This window comes from Phyllobates terribilis, unplaced genomic scaffold (genome assembly GCF_046119375.1).
Source record: "Phyllobates terribilis strain yellow unplaced genomic scaffold, ASM4611937v1 Scaffold_7__3_contigs__length_470593459, whole genome shotgun sequence".
Classification (NCBI taxonomy): domain Eukaryota; kingdom Metazoa; phylum Chordata; class Amphibia; order Anura; family Dendrobatidae; genus Phyllobates; species Phyllobates terribilis.
Window position 1 is genome coordinate 110,523,023 of NW_027362767.1, and position 15,821 is coordinate 110,538,843.

At 44.1% G+C, this 15,821-nt stretch overlaps 1 protein-coding gene across 7 annotated transcripts in view; it reads left to right on the top strand.

Annotated features, from left to right (window-relative positions):
* The window catches only part of NPAS3 (neuronal PAS domain protein 3), a 788,102-nt gene that overhangs the window by 485,117 nt on the left and 287,164 nt on the right, over positions 1–15,821 (top strand). For all 7 annotated transcript variants that reach the window (XM_073639080.1, XM_073639082.1, XM_073639081.1 and 4 more), the window contains one exon: positions 7,509–7,683. In XM_073639080.1, the coding sequence (XP_073495181.1) occupies positions 7,509–7,683 (175 nt within the window). The remainder of the gene's footprint in view (positions 1–7,508; positions 7,684–15,821) is intronic.

Consider the following 15,821-nt stretch of genomic DNA (forward strand, 5'->3'; position numbering starts at 1 on the left):
TTCTGAAACCTTTGCAGTCAGGATGAATAAAAGTGTAGAACCTATATGTACAAGAGCATTATGCAATACATACAAGAGAGGAAAGAGCCACAAAGCAGTACTAATAGCAAAATTGGTATTTGTCTAAAGCTCCCCTGTCCAAACAGGACTTGGTGAGAAAGATTTGGATCATTTTAGGGTCTAGTTAGAGAGGCTGATAATTGGGAAATGAGCAAACCCTCCTGAGAACATATATTTCTCAATTATCAGCCTGTCTAAGCAGGTTAGTAATCATTGCTTGTTCGTCGGGTGAGATGATTTTAAAGCAAGCTTAAAAATAATAGTTATCGGCAGCACATTGTCCGATAACATGTTGTTCTATTCGCACAGAACGATTGTATTAACAATCGTTCTGTGCACATAGAATTGCCGTCAGGCCATCTAAACAGGCCATTAAACGACTGCTGTCTTGCATATAGCCTATCAATGGCCGTTTAATCGCCGTGGTCTGCATCTCTAAATGGGTCTTTACGCAGGTCATATGCTACAATATATTGACACTTGTATGATAATGACAGGCACAGATTCTCTTAAATTAATCCTGGATCAGCCCAACAATAGAGATAATTGCTGCTAATAAAACAATAAACTGTTGTTACAAGGGTGGTTTGCAACTGTTACAACTATATGGAGCTTCCAATCTCCCAGTTTCCTGCCGAACAACGGAATTTATATTCCGACAAAATGAACAGATGTAAAAAGTTGTAATTCAATGATTATGTTGCTATCTTTGTCTCTTTTTGAGGAATTAGGTATTGCACTCGTGGGAAGTCACATTTTATGCCTTGTTGGGATAATGAATATTATGGTAATATGCAGAGAATGTGAATTTTGGAAAGTTAGGAGCGGGAGGAGGCAGCTAGCAGGTCCCTTGTGCATGGTAATAAATAGGAAGTAAATTTGTCATTATAGCCTGAATCCGCGTGTGCTGGGGGGTGTTCAAGGCACCAGATTTAATTAAATCCTTTTTTAATATACAGACATCTAAACTGCATAATTCCCCTGTACTGCAAAACGGAGAGCAATATTAAGACAAACAGTCAGCGTGGATTACTAAACGTCTGCAGGAAGAGAGTCAATAGATACAGCCTACAGAGGCACCGTCAGCATCCCGCAGCAGTTTAACCCCTGCTCAGCTGAGGATCAGTGTCGCCGGATTACTCTACATGTTCTCCATCCATGCCGATATTATGCATGCATAATATTTAGGAACAGGTACTAAAAAATGTCCAATCTGGTATGAAATAGCAGCCTCACCTGAGTTACAAGCACATGCATGGACTACAACCAAACATTGTTCGTTCACCCCCATACATTTATTTTTGGCCACTTACGATTTTGGGACTTGTCACCTTTTGCCAATATTTGTATTTTACCTCTGATCCAACAGAACATGTCTTCTTTTCATAATAACCATATACTTTTTGTGTTTCTGGCAATATAGAGCTTAATTTGAGAGAAGGGGTGGGAGGTGACTGTCACTGAGCGTTAAATCCCCTTGTCATAGGCAGGTCCTCTCATATGTCACTGTCCATCCCGGGTGAAGGATGACTAGTGCCATCCTCTGACATCCCGTGATGGCTTTGTCCGAGTTCCAAGTTCCGTCCCTCTCAGGTATAAATCATCTCTCAACAAGAGGTTTCTAATGAAACCGCACTTCTGAAATATGCATGTTTCCTTTTGGTTGCGTTCCAAGCCTTTTCCTCCTGACACCTCTGGTGAGAAGGAGGAGGAGGAGATACTGGCTCCAGTAAAAGAAAGTAGCCACTGAAGTGGAAGATCTACAACGAGATAACATTTTACAACTCTGTGACCTTGAAGACGTCTTCCATAATCATTTTTTACGCCTTTACATCTATTCCATTTTTTTTTATATATTTTGTTTTATATATTGTGACGGTGAAGCTATATATTGTTTGTTATCACTTTGATTGATCTTTTTGCTTTTTCTTCCTCCTACATCTTCTTCTCCTGTCTCCCGTAAGCTCGCTCCAGCCTCTGCCTTCTCCCATTTATTGTGTATCTCTTGTAAGCTCGCTCCGGCCTCTACTTTCTCCCATTTAATGTGTATCTCTTGTAAGCTCGCTTCGGCCTCTACCTTCTCCCATTTATTGTGTGTCTCCTGTAAGCTCGCTCCGGGCCTCTACTTTCTCCCATTTACTGTGTGTCTCCTGTAAGCTCGCTCAGGCCTCTACCTTCTCCCATTTACTATGTGTCTCCTGTATGCTCGCTCTGGCCTCTGCCTTCTCCCATTTATTGTGTGTCTCCTGTAAGCTCGCTCCGGCCTCTACCTTCTCCCATTTACTGTGTGTCTCCTGTAAGCTCGCTCAGGCCTCTACCTTCTCCCATTTACTATGTGTCTCCTGTATGCTCGCTCCGGCCTCTACCTTCTCCCATTTATTGTGTGTCTCCTGTAAGCTCGCTCCGGGCCTCTACTTTCTCCCATTTACTGTGTGTCTCCTGTAAGCTTGCTCCGGCCTCTGCCTTCTCCCATTTAATGTGTATCTCTTGTAAGCTCGCTCCGGCCTCTACCTTCTCCCATTTACTGTGTGTCTCCTGTAAGCTTGCTCCGGCCCCTGCCTTCTCCCATTTAATGTGTATCTCTTGTAAGCTCGCTCCGGCCTCTACCTTCTCCCATTTATTATGTGTCTCCTGTAAGCTCGCTCCGGCCTCTACCTTCTCCCATTTACTGTGTGTCTCCTGTAAGCTCGCTCCGGCCTCTACCTTCTCCCATTTACTATGTGTCTCCTGTATGCTTGCTCCGGCCTCTACCTTCTCCCATTTATTGTGTGTCTCCTGTAAGCTCGCTCCGGCCTCTACCTTCTCCCATTTATTGTGTGTCTCCTGTACGCTCGCTCCGGCCTTTACCTGCTCCCATTTACTATGTGTCTCCTGTATGCTCGCTCTGGCCTCTGCCTTCTCCCATTTACTGTGTGTCTCCTGTAAGCTCGCTCCGGCCTCTACCTTCTCCCATTTACTATGTGTCTCCTGTAAGCTCGCTCCGGCCTCTACCTTCTCCCATTTACTATGTGTCTCCTGTATGCTTGCTCCGGCCTCTACCTTCTCCCATTTATTGTGTGTCTCCTGTAAGCTCGCTCCGGCCTCTACCTTCTCCCATTTATTGTGTGTCTCCTGTACGCTCGCTCCGGCCTTTACCTGCTCCCATTTACTATGTGTCTCCTGTATGCTCGCTCTGGCCTCTGCCTTCTCCCATTTATTGTGTGTCTCCTGTAAGCTCGCTCAGGCCTCTACCTTCTCCCATTTACTATGTGTCTCCTGTATGCTCGCTCCGGCCTCTACCTTCTCCCATTTACTGTGTGTCTCCTGTAAGCTCGCTCAGGCCTCTACCTTCTCCCATTTACTATGTGTCTCCTGTAAGCTCGCTCCGGGCCTCTACTTTCTCCCATTTACTGTGTGTCTCCTGTAAGCTTGCTCCGGCCTCTGCCTTCTCCCATTTAATGTGTATCTCTTGTAAGCTCGCTCCGGCCTCTACCTTCTCCCATTTACTGTGTGTCTCCTGTAAGCTTGCTCCGGCCCCTGCCTTCTCCCATTTAATGTGTATCTCTTGTAAGCTCGCTCCGGCCTCTACCTTCTCCCATTTATTATGTGTCTCCTGTAAGCTCGCTCCGGCCTCTACCTTCTCCCATTTACTGTGTGTCTCCTGTAAGCTCGCTCCGGCCTCTACCTTCTCCCATTTACTATGTGTCTCCTGTATGCTTGCTCCGGCCTCTACCTTCTCCCATTTATTGTGTGTCTCCTGTAAGCTCGCTCCGGCCTCTACCTTCTCCCATTTATTGTGTGTCTCCTGTACGCTCGCTCCGGCCTTTACCTGCTCCCATTTACTATGTGTCTCCTGTACGCTCGCTCCGGCCTTTACCTTCTCCCATTTACTATGTGTCTCCTGTAAGCTTGCTCCGGCCTTTACCTTCTCCCATTTACTATGTGTCTCCTGTAAGCTTGCTCCGGCCTTTACCTTCTCCCATTTACTATGTGTCTCCTGTATGCTCGCTCCGGCCTTTACCTTCTCCCATTTATTGTGTGTCTCCTGTAAGCTCGCTCCGGCCTCTACCTTCTCCCATTTATTGTGTGTCTCCTGTAAGCTCGCTCTGGCCTCTACCATCTCCCATTTACTATGTGTCTCCTGTACGCTCGCTCCGGCCTCTACCTTCTCCCATTTACTATGTGTCTCCTGTACGCTCGCTCCGGCCTCTACCTTCTCCCATTTACTATGTGTCTCCTGTACGCTCGCTCCGGCCTCTACCTTCTCCCATTTACCATGTGTCTCCTGTAAGCTCGCTCCGGCCTTTACCTTCTCCCATTTACCATGTGTCTCCTGTAAGCTCGCTCCGGCCTCTACCTTCTCCCATTTACCATGTGTCTCCTGTACGCTCGCTCCGGCCTCTACCTTCTCCCATTTACTATGTGTCTCCTGTACGCTCGCTCCGGCCTCTACCTTCTCCCATTTACTATGTGTCTCCTGTACTCTCGCTCCGGCCTCTACCTTCTCCCATTTACTATGTGTCTCCTGTACACTCGCTCCGGCCTTTACCTTCTCCCATTTACCATGTGTCTCCTGTAAGCTCGCTCCGGCCTTTACCTTCTCCCATTTACCATGTGTCTCCTGTAAGCTCGCTCCGGCCTTTACCTTCTCCCATTTACTGTGCGTCTCCTGTTACCTCGCCCCGGCCTTTTCTATTCTACAGACCGTAAAAAACAAAACCTCTACATTGAACATACGGATAATGACGAGCTAAATAGGAACTGATGAATTTTACCGCAGTTTCCTATAAAACTACGTGGAAGCTTCTCCATATAAAACGGATAGATTGGATACTTCTTTGCGCTGTATGTTTATACATAGCCGGTGTTTTAATCTATCAATTTCCAAACCTGTCTAGCAGATGAAGGAATATTCCTTCAATTATTCCATTACCGGTTGCTAAGCAACCCCTTTATACCTTACCAATCGGCGGAGGGTGCGTTGATCACGTGTTCGCTGCGATTTCTCCTTTGCCATTAATTGCCTGTTTAAAGAAATAAAAGAACAATCTTGATTGTGTTTCCTGTTTGCCTTTTGTCCGCGGATTTTTTATTCTTTATTATTATCATCTGTTCAAGAGGAATTATTACAGGCCTGACGGGGAAAAAAAAAAAAAAAACTTTAGGTCTAGAAAAATGTGAATCTTGATGACTTTGTCTACAGGATAGGATTGGCGTTGCTAAGAGAGAAGAGGTTGGCGCTGCCACCGTTCACAAATCACACGTCAGCCATAAGGGCGGATATTTCCGTTTTCTATAGATGGAAGACTAACCAAGTAGGATTGTACAGACGATATCAGAAAAGGTTGATCAGCTTTAAGACTAGCGCCGTGATTAAAGGTAGAAGCAAAGAAGGATCATACGAACGTCTAGAGTAGAGCAAGGTCATTGCTACGGCTAATCGTTTCTGCTGCTCTCATCAGGGCTGATTTTTAAAAATGGAGCATGAGGTTAAATATTCCCACAAGATGTTATTTTTTTATGCTGTATTAAGCAAAGCAATATATAAAGGTGAAGAGGAGAGTCAGGTGGGATGAAGCCCGTAATCTGTTGTCTAAGCCCCGCTTGCGGTGGGATTTTCTCTCTGGTGTCTCTGCGCGTTTCAGAAGCCTCCGTCCTTGTCTGTGTCAGCGACCTCGATAAAAAAAACAAATTCCCAACTCTTCTCCGCCAGGAAAAAGGCCCTGGAATTCATGCAAATCACATTAATTCTGGCATCTCCCTAGTGAGCCCGCTATAAACTGCAGCCTAATTAAATATTTTTTAACGATGTGAGTAATTTTTGCCACGGGGCGGATTCAGGGGGAAATTTAATATGAGATCACAAAAGCTGTTCCCAGCGTTGATTCTGTAAATTAATAACTACGAGCCAAGTGGAGAAACATACAGAGCGAATAAGAGGATAGTGGAGAAGTGAAAGGACCGTCATTCTGATTTCTTAATATATCAGACATTTCTTACCATGAGTCCGGATGTGAACAGTCTCTATATTTTCTCTGTACATCACTATGGTTAATCCTCAGTGTCAATATAAAAAAACATTATGCTGCCTTATTCTTGACTCCATGCATCCGATATGTAACCTATAGACCATAGAGCTGTTACATAAGTATATAAACTACCTAGGTATATTCCACTGACTAGTAATATAAGAAAGTGTTTAGATACAGCTCAGAAGTGATGAGCGCAATTGCTCCTTACTGGCGTTTGCCGAGGGTGCTCGGGTATGCACCGAGTATCGCGGGTGCTCTAGTGACATGTTCGAGTCCCCACAGCCGCATGTTTCACAGCTGTTAGACAGCCACAAAACAAGCGGGGATTGCCCGTGTATGTCAGGCAATCCCTACATGTTTTGTAGTATCAAGCAACTTTGTTCAAAGAGACTAAAAGAGGATTTTCAATCCAACAAAACTAATTAAAATTAAAAAAAATTTTATCGTGACTTCACTAAAATACTATAAAACGTAAGATGGAAACAAAATGACCCTGCTGTAAGTAAAATGTAATAGTACATATAAATAACATTGGGTACTTTGTAAACACTGGTTTTGATAAAACGTAAAAGCCATCCCACCACGTCAAGGTGTACTCAAATCGGGACGGTCCTATACTTTACCTATTAAAACCTTACCATGCGTCAAAAATGACCTCAATGTGAGTAAGGACAGAGCAGGACCGAGACCTGACTGTTGACACCCAGCCATGGAAAGCTATATAAATGCAATACCCAGCTCAAAAAAAGAGGGTCCCCGACCTTGTTTGTACTGAGTACAAAAACCTATACGTTGCATGCATACCAACTTATATTCCGTCTCATTTTTTCATAAAATAGCCCCAGCATAAAAAATATCTGACGCGTTTCGAATCTAGCTGTCTCTTAATAATGGATATGTACAATTAAGAGTCGAGACACAAAACGCGTCAGTAATTTTTTATGCCCAGACTACCATTTTAATTAAGTCACAATAGAGAATTTTTGCTTTCAATTCTCTTTGCTGGATTGAAAAACCCTTTTTTTCAATTGAGGGGTACAACTCTCGGCGGTGCAAAGGTTGTAATCACACTTGGGTCACATTAATGGACGCATTATTATAAATTGCATTGGATCGTCATAGGACTAACGCATTTCAAATTTGCCTTCTCTTTTTAGTTATGTCTTGTACAATTAGGCTTTATCCAAAATTATGTAAACATAGGCGTAGTCTGCATTAATTATCCAAAATGAATCTACTTTCTATTGCAATTTTAGGTTGTAATACAGCTGCCACTATGAGCTACACTTACGTAATTTGAGTGAAATAGCTGATGGGAGCATTACATACAGCACAGCTCACGGAGAACTCCTTTCCATTTATAGAATTTTGTTTATTTTTAATAGTAATTTTTCAAAATGTAATTAATTTTGGAAAATGTTTCATTATTCTTTGCAGGTGGAGCTGACAGGGAGCAGCATGTTTGACTATGTTCACCCAGGGGATCACGTGGAGACGGCAGAGCAGCTTGGCATGAAACTTCCCCCAGGACGTGGACTTCTCTCACAGAGTGCCAACGATGATGGAGCTAGCTCAGCTTCGTCATCCTCACAGTCTGAGACCCCAGAGCCAGGTGAGTTTACTAATGGTAACAAACATGAGGCTGGTCAGCGCTCATTTTGGGCAGATTACCTTCCTATGTAGATGGGACTTATAGCCGTAGATTAGTTTTGTCAGATGCTGATTGAGCTGCAGTCAAAAATTTTGCAAGATTTTTAGTTTTGTGGCCAAAAGTATTTTGGGATTTGGCATTTAACTCAAGTCCAGTTTCTTACCTGAAAGAGAGTTAATTAAAAAAGAACACACCAAAGTGTGAGCACCCCTTCAGGTATGAAAAATTCTAAACAACATATTACCCAGGGGGGAAATAGACCCAATATAAGGGATGCACTAAAAACTTTTATTAATTTTTGTTAAAAAGTGGTCTATACTTAAAATTACTATAGTGAACCTGTATTGTTCCAATACATAAGATGGTTTCCTAGTGTTGGAACACCTCTCCAATCAGCTACAGATACTCAACCTTTTTATATATGCATATGTTTACCTATCTGTAGCCTATGAATCATTGTAGCGCTTTATGAATATATTTGTTTCATTTTCTTTCTTACAGGTACCACTTAAGATGCTAAAAGACACACATATATAGCTCTCCCAACAAGTTTCGCCTATACAGGCTTCCTCAGGGGGTTAGATAATTAAATAATTATTGGTCTACATCTGGAACCTATCACGCTGAATCAAAAGCTTTAAAAGGTTCAACACTCCATTTTCACAATCAATATAGCTCTAGCCCCCTGAGGAAACCTGTATAGGCGAAACTGGTTGCGGGAGATATATATGCGTGCTATATCTATTATATCTTACATATTGGAACAATACAGGTCCACCATAGTAATTTTAAGTATAGATCACTTTTTAACGAAAATTAATAAAAGTCAGTTTTTAATGCATCCCTTATATTGGGTCTATTTACCCCATGGGCAATATGTTGTTTCTAATTAAAAAAGCACACCAGCCAAAACTGTCTTATGGCTAGTTCAGGGCCTGATAGGGTGGGGCATGACAAGGATTTTTACTTTGGTGGTCTTTAAATCCCTGTGCTATGCAATGCCGCTCAGATCTTGCACTGGGCATCATTTGTGGACCTAGGGATAGGTGGAAAGGGGGACAATTTGTGCCAATCCTGCCACAGGGTCTCATTCTATTTGTTTTTATAGCGAGTGCCTCGATTTTACCATAGCTACTCTTGAATAAGTCTTTACTTGGCCAACGGAATTTTGAAAGATAAGACTCAGACATTTCTGTGAAATACTCTAAATAAGCTTAGAGCTCATCGCTTCCATCCCAGAAAATGGTAACGGAAGGGGGGGGATCAGCTATAGCCTTGTGCTCCCCCTCTCCTTCATTGTGCTCTGACGATAATTCAAGCATTAGGGGAAAATCCATTTATAAATTAAACAAAATGACTTGATATCCATCGTTCCCCAGTTCATCACGCTGTTCAAACAGCCACGAGATTGGCGTCTTGTCCCTGGCCTTCCGAGAGCCTTAGTAATTAGATCTGTGACGGATTTATCCTTTACTGATTGAAGCTTTAAATTAATTGAAGTTCCACGTTTGTGGTTTTCTGTTTTTTTTTTTTTTGCCTCCTGCTTATTCTCTTTGGATCAGTCTCTCGAGGAATGCTGGAAACCTCTTTTTTTTGTTGTTATTCACTATGTATGTGAGCACAAAAGGGACAGTGTTTTGGAATTGAGAGGGGCCTCTGAGCCTCTGTTTGTTTAGCTCCTTTACAAGTTGAGGTATCCTTCTTTCAGCCAAAAAGAAAAACACCCATCTCTTGCTACATGCTCTTTGCTAATCATGGGACTAATCCAGAACGTATAGTATTGTTGTCGGCATATCTAATTGAAATGGATACAAATCTTCAGGACTAAAATTCAGATATGACTTTCCCGAAACAGTTACAATATCGGAGAGACTTGAAATGTTTTCCCGAAGTTTAATTCTTATACAAACAGTATTACAGCACTATTGTTGAAAGGAGGTTGCGGTTTTGTTTGTTCCTTGAGAGACTTCTGGATGTGTGAAATGCAAAGGAAATCTTTGCCTGCTATGAACTTCTGTAAGGTTGTGATAGAACTTACACAAGTTTTTTTGAGAAATATTGTAAATGTATATAATTTTTTTTAGCTGAAATCTGCATGTTTCAACTTTTTTTCATTAATGTTTATAGGGCCTTACCCCACTAATCCTATCCGGACTCTCTACAGATTTCCTAACCAAAAGAAATAAAATTCTGCCATGTTACATTGTTCGCTTCAATGCAACAGTTTGTTACTAACAGGTTCTTATCCTCATCGTTTATTATGTTTTTTTTTTATAAGTTTCAGTTTTCTACTAAAGTTTTGCCCCTGTTGTCTATTATTTTATACTTTGCCAAAGTCTAAAAAAAAATGTACATGAAAGTACGAACATTTACCATTGTCTTATAGATGTTAACATAGCAGCAAATGACTGGATGAAATCTTTTATTACTTATTATTTAATTAAACTTATTATATGATTGTTGTAAGAATGTGGTGACGATTTAGAATATATCTCAGTAGTAGAGACTTTGTATAATGCACAGATTCTTGGATATTCATCAAGGTACGTGTGATAGTCTGTGGCCCATCAGTCATTAAATTGAAATTTACTTTAATCCTAAATGTGTGTCTAAATAAAGTCATCATCTAATTTCTTTTATAATATACTTTTATTAAAAAGTCCCTATCATTCCCTCTCTATGGGCTTTATTTATTTTTTTACCTACTGTTTTGTTTGAGGATCCTAATGCATGCTGGAATAGCCAAACGAGTCGTCATCAGAGGGCAGAGGCTATGGTCACTACCACAGCCTTGGCTCCCTCCATGAAACGAAGCATCATCACTGACCTCCATTACAGGCACTGGGCTAGTCCCTGCTCTACTAAGCATGCGTCAGTTGTCAATTCCGACATATGAACAGTAGATTCTTGCACAGTGACAGTGCGCTCGCTCTCCAGCTCTGATGAGAAGTGACGAGCCAGCAAGAGAGCGCACTGTCAGTTTGTGTTGTAAGAAGAACACCTGGTGGGCAGGAAAAGCAGAGACTCACGCTGCTCTCACAAGTAACCCCAGCCTCTGCCGCCTGATAACAGCTCGTTTGAGTATCCCAGCATGCACTAGGATTCTCAAACGAAGCATCATCAAAGAGGTTGTAGTTAAAAAAAGCAGTTAGCATAGTGGGACTTTTTAATTGTTGTATATTGGAAAAGAGATTACATTATTTCATTAAATAGACAGACATTTAGGATTAAAATAAATTATTCTGTAGTTTCAATTTCTTCTCTTTATACAAAACTGGGCATGTCAATTTAATTCTTTTCATTCTGGTAGATTCTTACTACACCTTGTTACCTCTAACCCTTGCTTGCACGCCATCTGTTTTGCTACATTAACTTTCTTTCGATCTTGTCTTTCTGGTTGTTCGTTCCTGGTTGTTTCGGCATTGGAGGCCTTTCAGTATTGTATTTGGCGGTGCCATGGACCCCTTTTGCGTATTGGAATTCTGTGGTGGATCAGGATGTAACCCACTCCAAGTTAGCATGCATTAACCCCACCAGGTGCACATGACACCGATTTGGAGATCCCATTTATTTGTTATGTCTTACCCCATACCTGGCCTGGCTCATTTACGTTTGCTATTCTTCTCGCCCTCTCGTATACATTTCCATTTTGTTTTCATTTTGCCTCCCCTCCTCCTTTCTTCCGCACTAGCATTCTCTCCTTCTTTCACAGCGTTGCGTACTGCTGTCTCTTGTGGCTCGCTAGCAATTCAATTACAGAGACGAGAGATAGCGAGTCTCTGGCGGAGAAAAGGCCCCGTCTGACAAGAAATATGACAGCCTACTTACAGGGTGTTTATGCAGTTAAACTCAACCTCCCCACACCTGCAGTATGGTAAATGTCAGGGTTTGTGGGTTTAACAGCAGCAAACCTGTGTGTAAATCTGCATGTTTGCATACACCTTGCTTCCCAGCATCTGCTGTCATCGGATTTGTATATGTCCGATCCTATCAGGAATACAGGCAGTTCTTGTATCAGTAGCATCCAAAGCTTTTTGCATTAGGGGTCATATTAGCCTCCAGAACAGTGGCAATGCCACACAGTGCTTGCGATCACATCATTTATGGTTATGGTATCCGATGTGCACAAAGTTCACCAGCTCCGTCCGTAGATTGCTTGTGAAGATCCTCGGCATGGGAAGGAAAAGCTCCTACTTGATTTGAGATGCAGACAAAGGTATCCAGCAATTTGGATATAAATTTTCACTAATTTACTAGTACAGCTTAAAAGGTTCCAGGTACATTAAAAATATTGCACCAATGCAAAAACCGACGCGTTTCGGACATTTAATTGTCCTAATCATAGTATCTGATGTCACAACGACTTGTCACATCACTGGTAGGGATGAGCGGATCCATGGAAGTTCAAGGTCCGGTACCTGACCCGAAGTTTATTACAAAGTTTGGTTCGGGTACCAGAACTGTATCCGAACTTGAACCAGAACCCCATTGAAAACAATCAGGACCCGAACTCTATCTCTCTCTCTCCGAACATTGCAACGGACTTGCAGAAGAAGTCCGTGCTCAGTGCTTAGCACCAGACACTAACTAAAATCTGGTACGAGCAAGATTCATGCTAATGTCCCATCCCCTGATGACCCTGCAAACGCGGTGAAACATGTTGGAGGGACTTGAGTTATAAAACTGATTGTCCTATTCTGCTGTATAAATGGTGGCACCCCGGGGTGTTATCAAATTAATACACAGAAGTGACAACCACTATAATAATTATTTAGAGCAGATTTGGGACAGTATTTTCATACCCATATGCATTTTAATATAAATACTAATAAAAGCTAAGTTTTATGGCTTGATAGAGAGGGATTTCTATGGGTTTCTCTCCACTTTTTTAATAATTCATATATTCTTCCCAAGCCATTTTTTGTCCTCTTTTGGTCTGGTACGAACCTCAAACTTTTAAGTTTGGCTTGGCTCATCTCTAATCACTGGCATTTAGGTTGCTGGTCCAGGTATGGAATTTACACTGGGAACTCGTAGATTCTTACTATACCTTATACGTTACATACATAGCACTTTCCTTACCAAAAAAACCCTCGGGAACCTAACAATACAGATGTGATCTGATACCAGCATGTAGCGCATGAATGTGTCGTTCCAATTTTGCAGCATTATAGGGATCAGACGTCAGCGACTTCATCCCCGACCACAAACTCATTCAAAGTCGTTTAATAAACTAAAGATGAAACGTGTGCAACCTCCAATCCTTCCACCAAAGCTCCCCCCTATACAGCAGCTGAATTGTCCATAAATGTGCCCCCCTCCTTAACGAATCCTGATAATTCTGAGTGAATAGCAAGCGGCAGAGACCTTGCGAGGAGATGAACCATTTATTCTGCCTGCATGCGCACTTTTTTCTTTATCATAATTATTTCCAAGTCAGATCTCCTCCCTGATTTCCTAACGGGCCTTTCTCTCTCCGAACAACATCCCGGATCCAGAGGCCGTGATAATTCAAACCCCAAACCTCACGGGTCCTGTACCTTCTTTTTTTTTTTTCCTTCCTCTTCTTTTTTTTTTATTCTGCATTTTTTCCAAGGACATTTTTATTACAAAGCTGATGAAATTTGCATATTAATTTGTTCCTTTCAATTTTTCTTTTTTTTTTTTTAAGATTAGACGTGACAGGCGGGTATCAGAGCTTTTGGTAGTTAGAATGGATAAAACCATCCAAAACGCATTGGGATTGCTGAGGGAAGGCAAGGGGGAGGTTAATTCACTGCTCTATCAGCTTAATTTAACCCTCATGTTCCCTAAGGGAAGTGTCATACATTGATGGGATTTCACCTAAGTTACTGAACTCACTTCTTCTGCACATTATTAAGATACATTAATGACTGTGGTCGGGAACCAGTTATATTGGGAGAACTATGTAATATGGATGTCTTCTTCTCACATACCCAAGTCCAAGGGTAGCTTGATAACACTAGTTTTACACCAACTAGGTTTTTTTGTTTTGTTAAAGGGGTTATTCAGGATTACATTTTCTTCGTCCAAAGGGTTGCAAACATAGAAAGTAACAATCACAGTTATGCTCATCCTCCCCTGGTCCAGCACTGCCTCTCCGCCGCAGACCTGGTCTTTGTTGGCAGACTGGAGGCTGACGTTATGACTTCAGTACATGTGATCTCTGCAATCAATCACTTGGCGATGGCAATGAAGACTGCATGAGCCACTGAGCCAAGTGATTGGCAGCAGGGGTCAGTAGTTATGTGCTGCATCCTGTCAACAGTTACTGGGCTTCCCGATCACACTACTGAAAGCGCGACTGCTGGGAGAAAATTAACTCATTTGCTTTCTGGAGCCGCCGACTCTCAGTCATGGGGGCTGTGCAGGCGGTGATTACAGTCATTGTTCCCCGTACTTTTCATTATACTGTGAGCAGCAGCTGTAAGCACGCCCCGCCATTGTAAGCACGCCCCGCCACTGTAAGCACGCCCCATCACTGTAAGCACGCCCCATCACTGTAAGCACGCCCCATCACTGCAAGCACGCCCCGCCACTGTAAGCACGCCCCATCACTGTAAGCACGCCCCGCCATTGTAAGCACGCCCCGCCACTGTAAGCACGCCCCATCACTGTAAGCACGCCCCGCCACTGTAAGCACGCCCCGCCACTGTAAGCACGCCCCATCACTGTAAGCACGCCCCGCCACTGTAAGCACGCCCCGCCACTGTAAGCACGCCCCGCCACTGTAAGCACGCCCCATCACTGTAAGCACGCCCCGCCATTGTAAGCACGCCCCGCCACTGTAAGCACGCCCCGCCACTGTAAGCACGCCCCATCACTCTAAGCATGCCCCGCCACTGTAAGCACACCCCATCACTGTAAGCACGCTTCGCCACTGTAAGCACGCCCCGCCGCTGTAAGCATGCCCCGCCGCTGTAAGCATGCCCCGCCACTGTAAGCACGCCCCGCCGCTGTAAGCACGCCCCATCAGTGTAAGCACTCCCCATCAGTGTAAGCACGCCCCGCCACTGTAAGCATGCCCCATCACTCTAAGCACGCCCCGCCACTGTAAGCACGCCCCGTCACTGTAAGCACGCCCCGCCACTGTAAGCACGCCCCGCCACTGTAAGCACGCCCCGCCACTGTAAGCACGCCCCTCCACTATAAGCACGCCCCGCCACTGTAAGCATGCCCCATCACTGTAAGCACGCCACGCCACTGTAAGCAGGCCCCGCCACTGTAAGCACACCCCATCACTGTAAGCACTCCCCTCCACTATAAGCACGCTCCGCCACTGTAAGCACACCCCATCACTGTAAGCAAGCCCCATCAATGTAAACACGCCCCGCCACTGTAAGCCCAACCCGCCACTGTAAGCACGCCCCGCCACTGTAAGCACGCCCCATCACTATAAGCACGCTCCGCCACTGTAAGCACGCCCCATCACTGTAAGCACGCCCCATCACTGTAAGCACTCCCCTCCACTATAAGCACGCTCCGCCACTGTAAGCACGCCCCATCACTGTAAGCAAGCCCCATCACTGTAAGCATGCCCCACCACTGTAAGAACACCCCATCACTGTAAGCAAGCCCCATCACTGTAAGCATGCACCGTCACTGTAAGCACGCCCCATCACTGTAAGCACGCCCCATCACTGTAAGCACGCTCCGCCACTGTAAGCACGCCCCATCACTGTAAGCACTCCCCTCCACTATAAGCACTCTCCGCCACTGTAAGCACGCCCCATCACTGTAAGCAAGCCCCATCTCTGTAAGCACGCCCCATCTCTGTAAGCACACTCCGCCACTGTAAGCACGCCCCATCACTGTAAGCAAGCCCCATCTCTGTAAGCACGCCCCAACTCTGTAAGCATGCCTCGCCACTGTAAGCACGCCCCATCACTCTAAGCATGCCCCATCTCTCTAAGCACATACTAGTCTCTGTAAGATCGCCCAGCCACTGTAAGCATGCCCCGCCACTGTAAGCACGCCCCCCACTGTAAGCATACCCCGCCACTGTAAGCACGTCCCATCACTGTAAGCACGCCCCGCCACTGTAAGCATGCCCCACTACTGTAAGCACGCCCCATCAC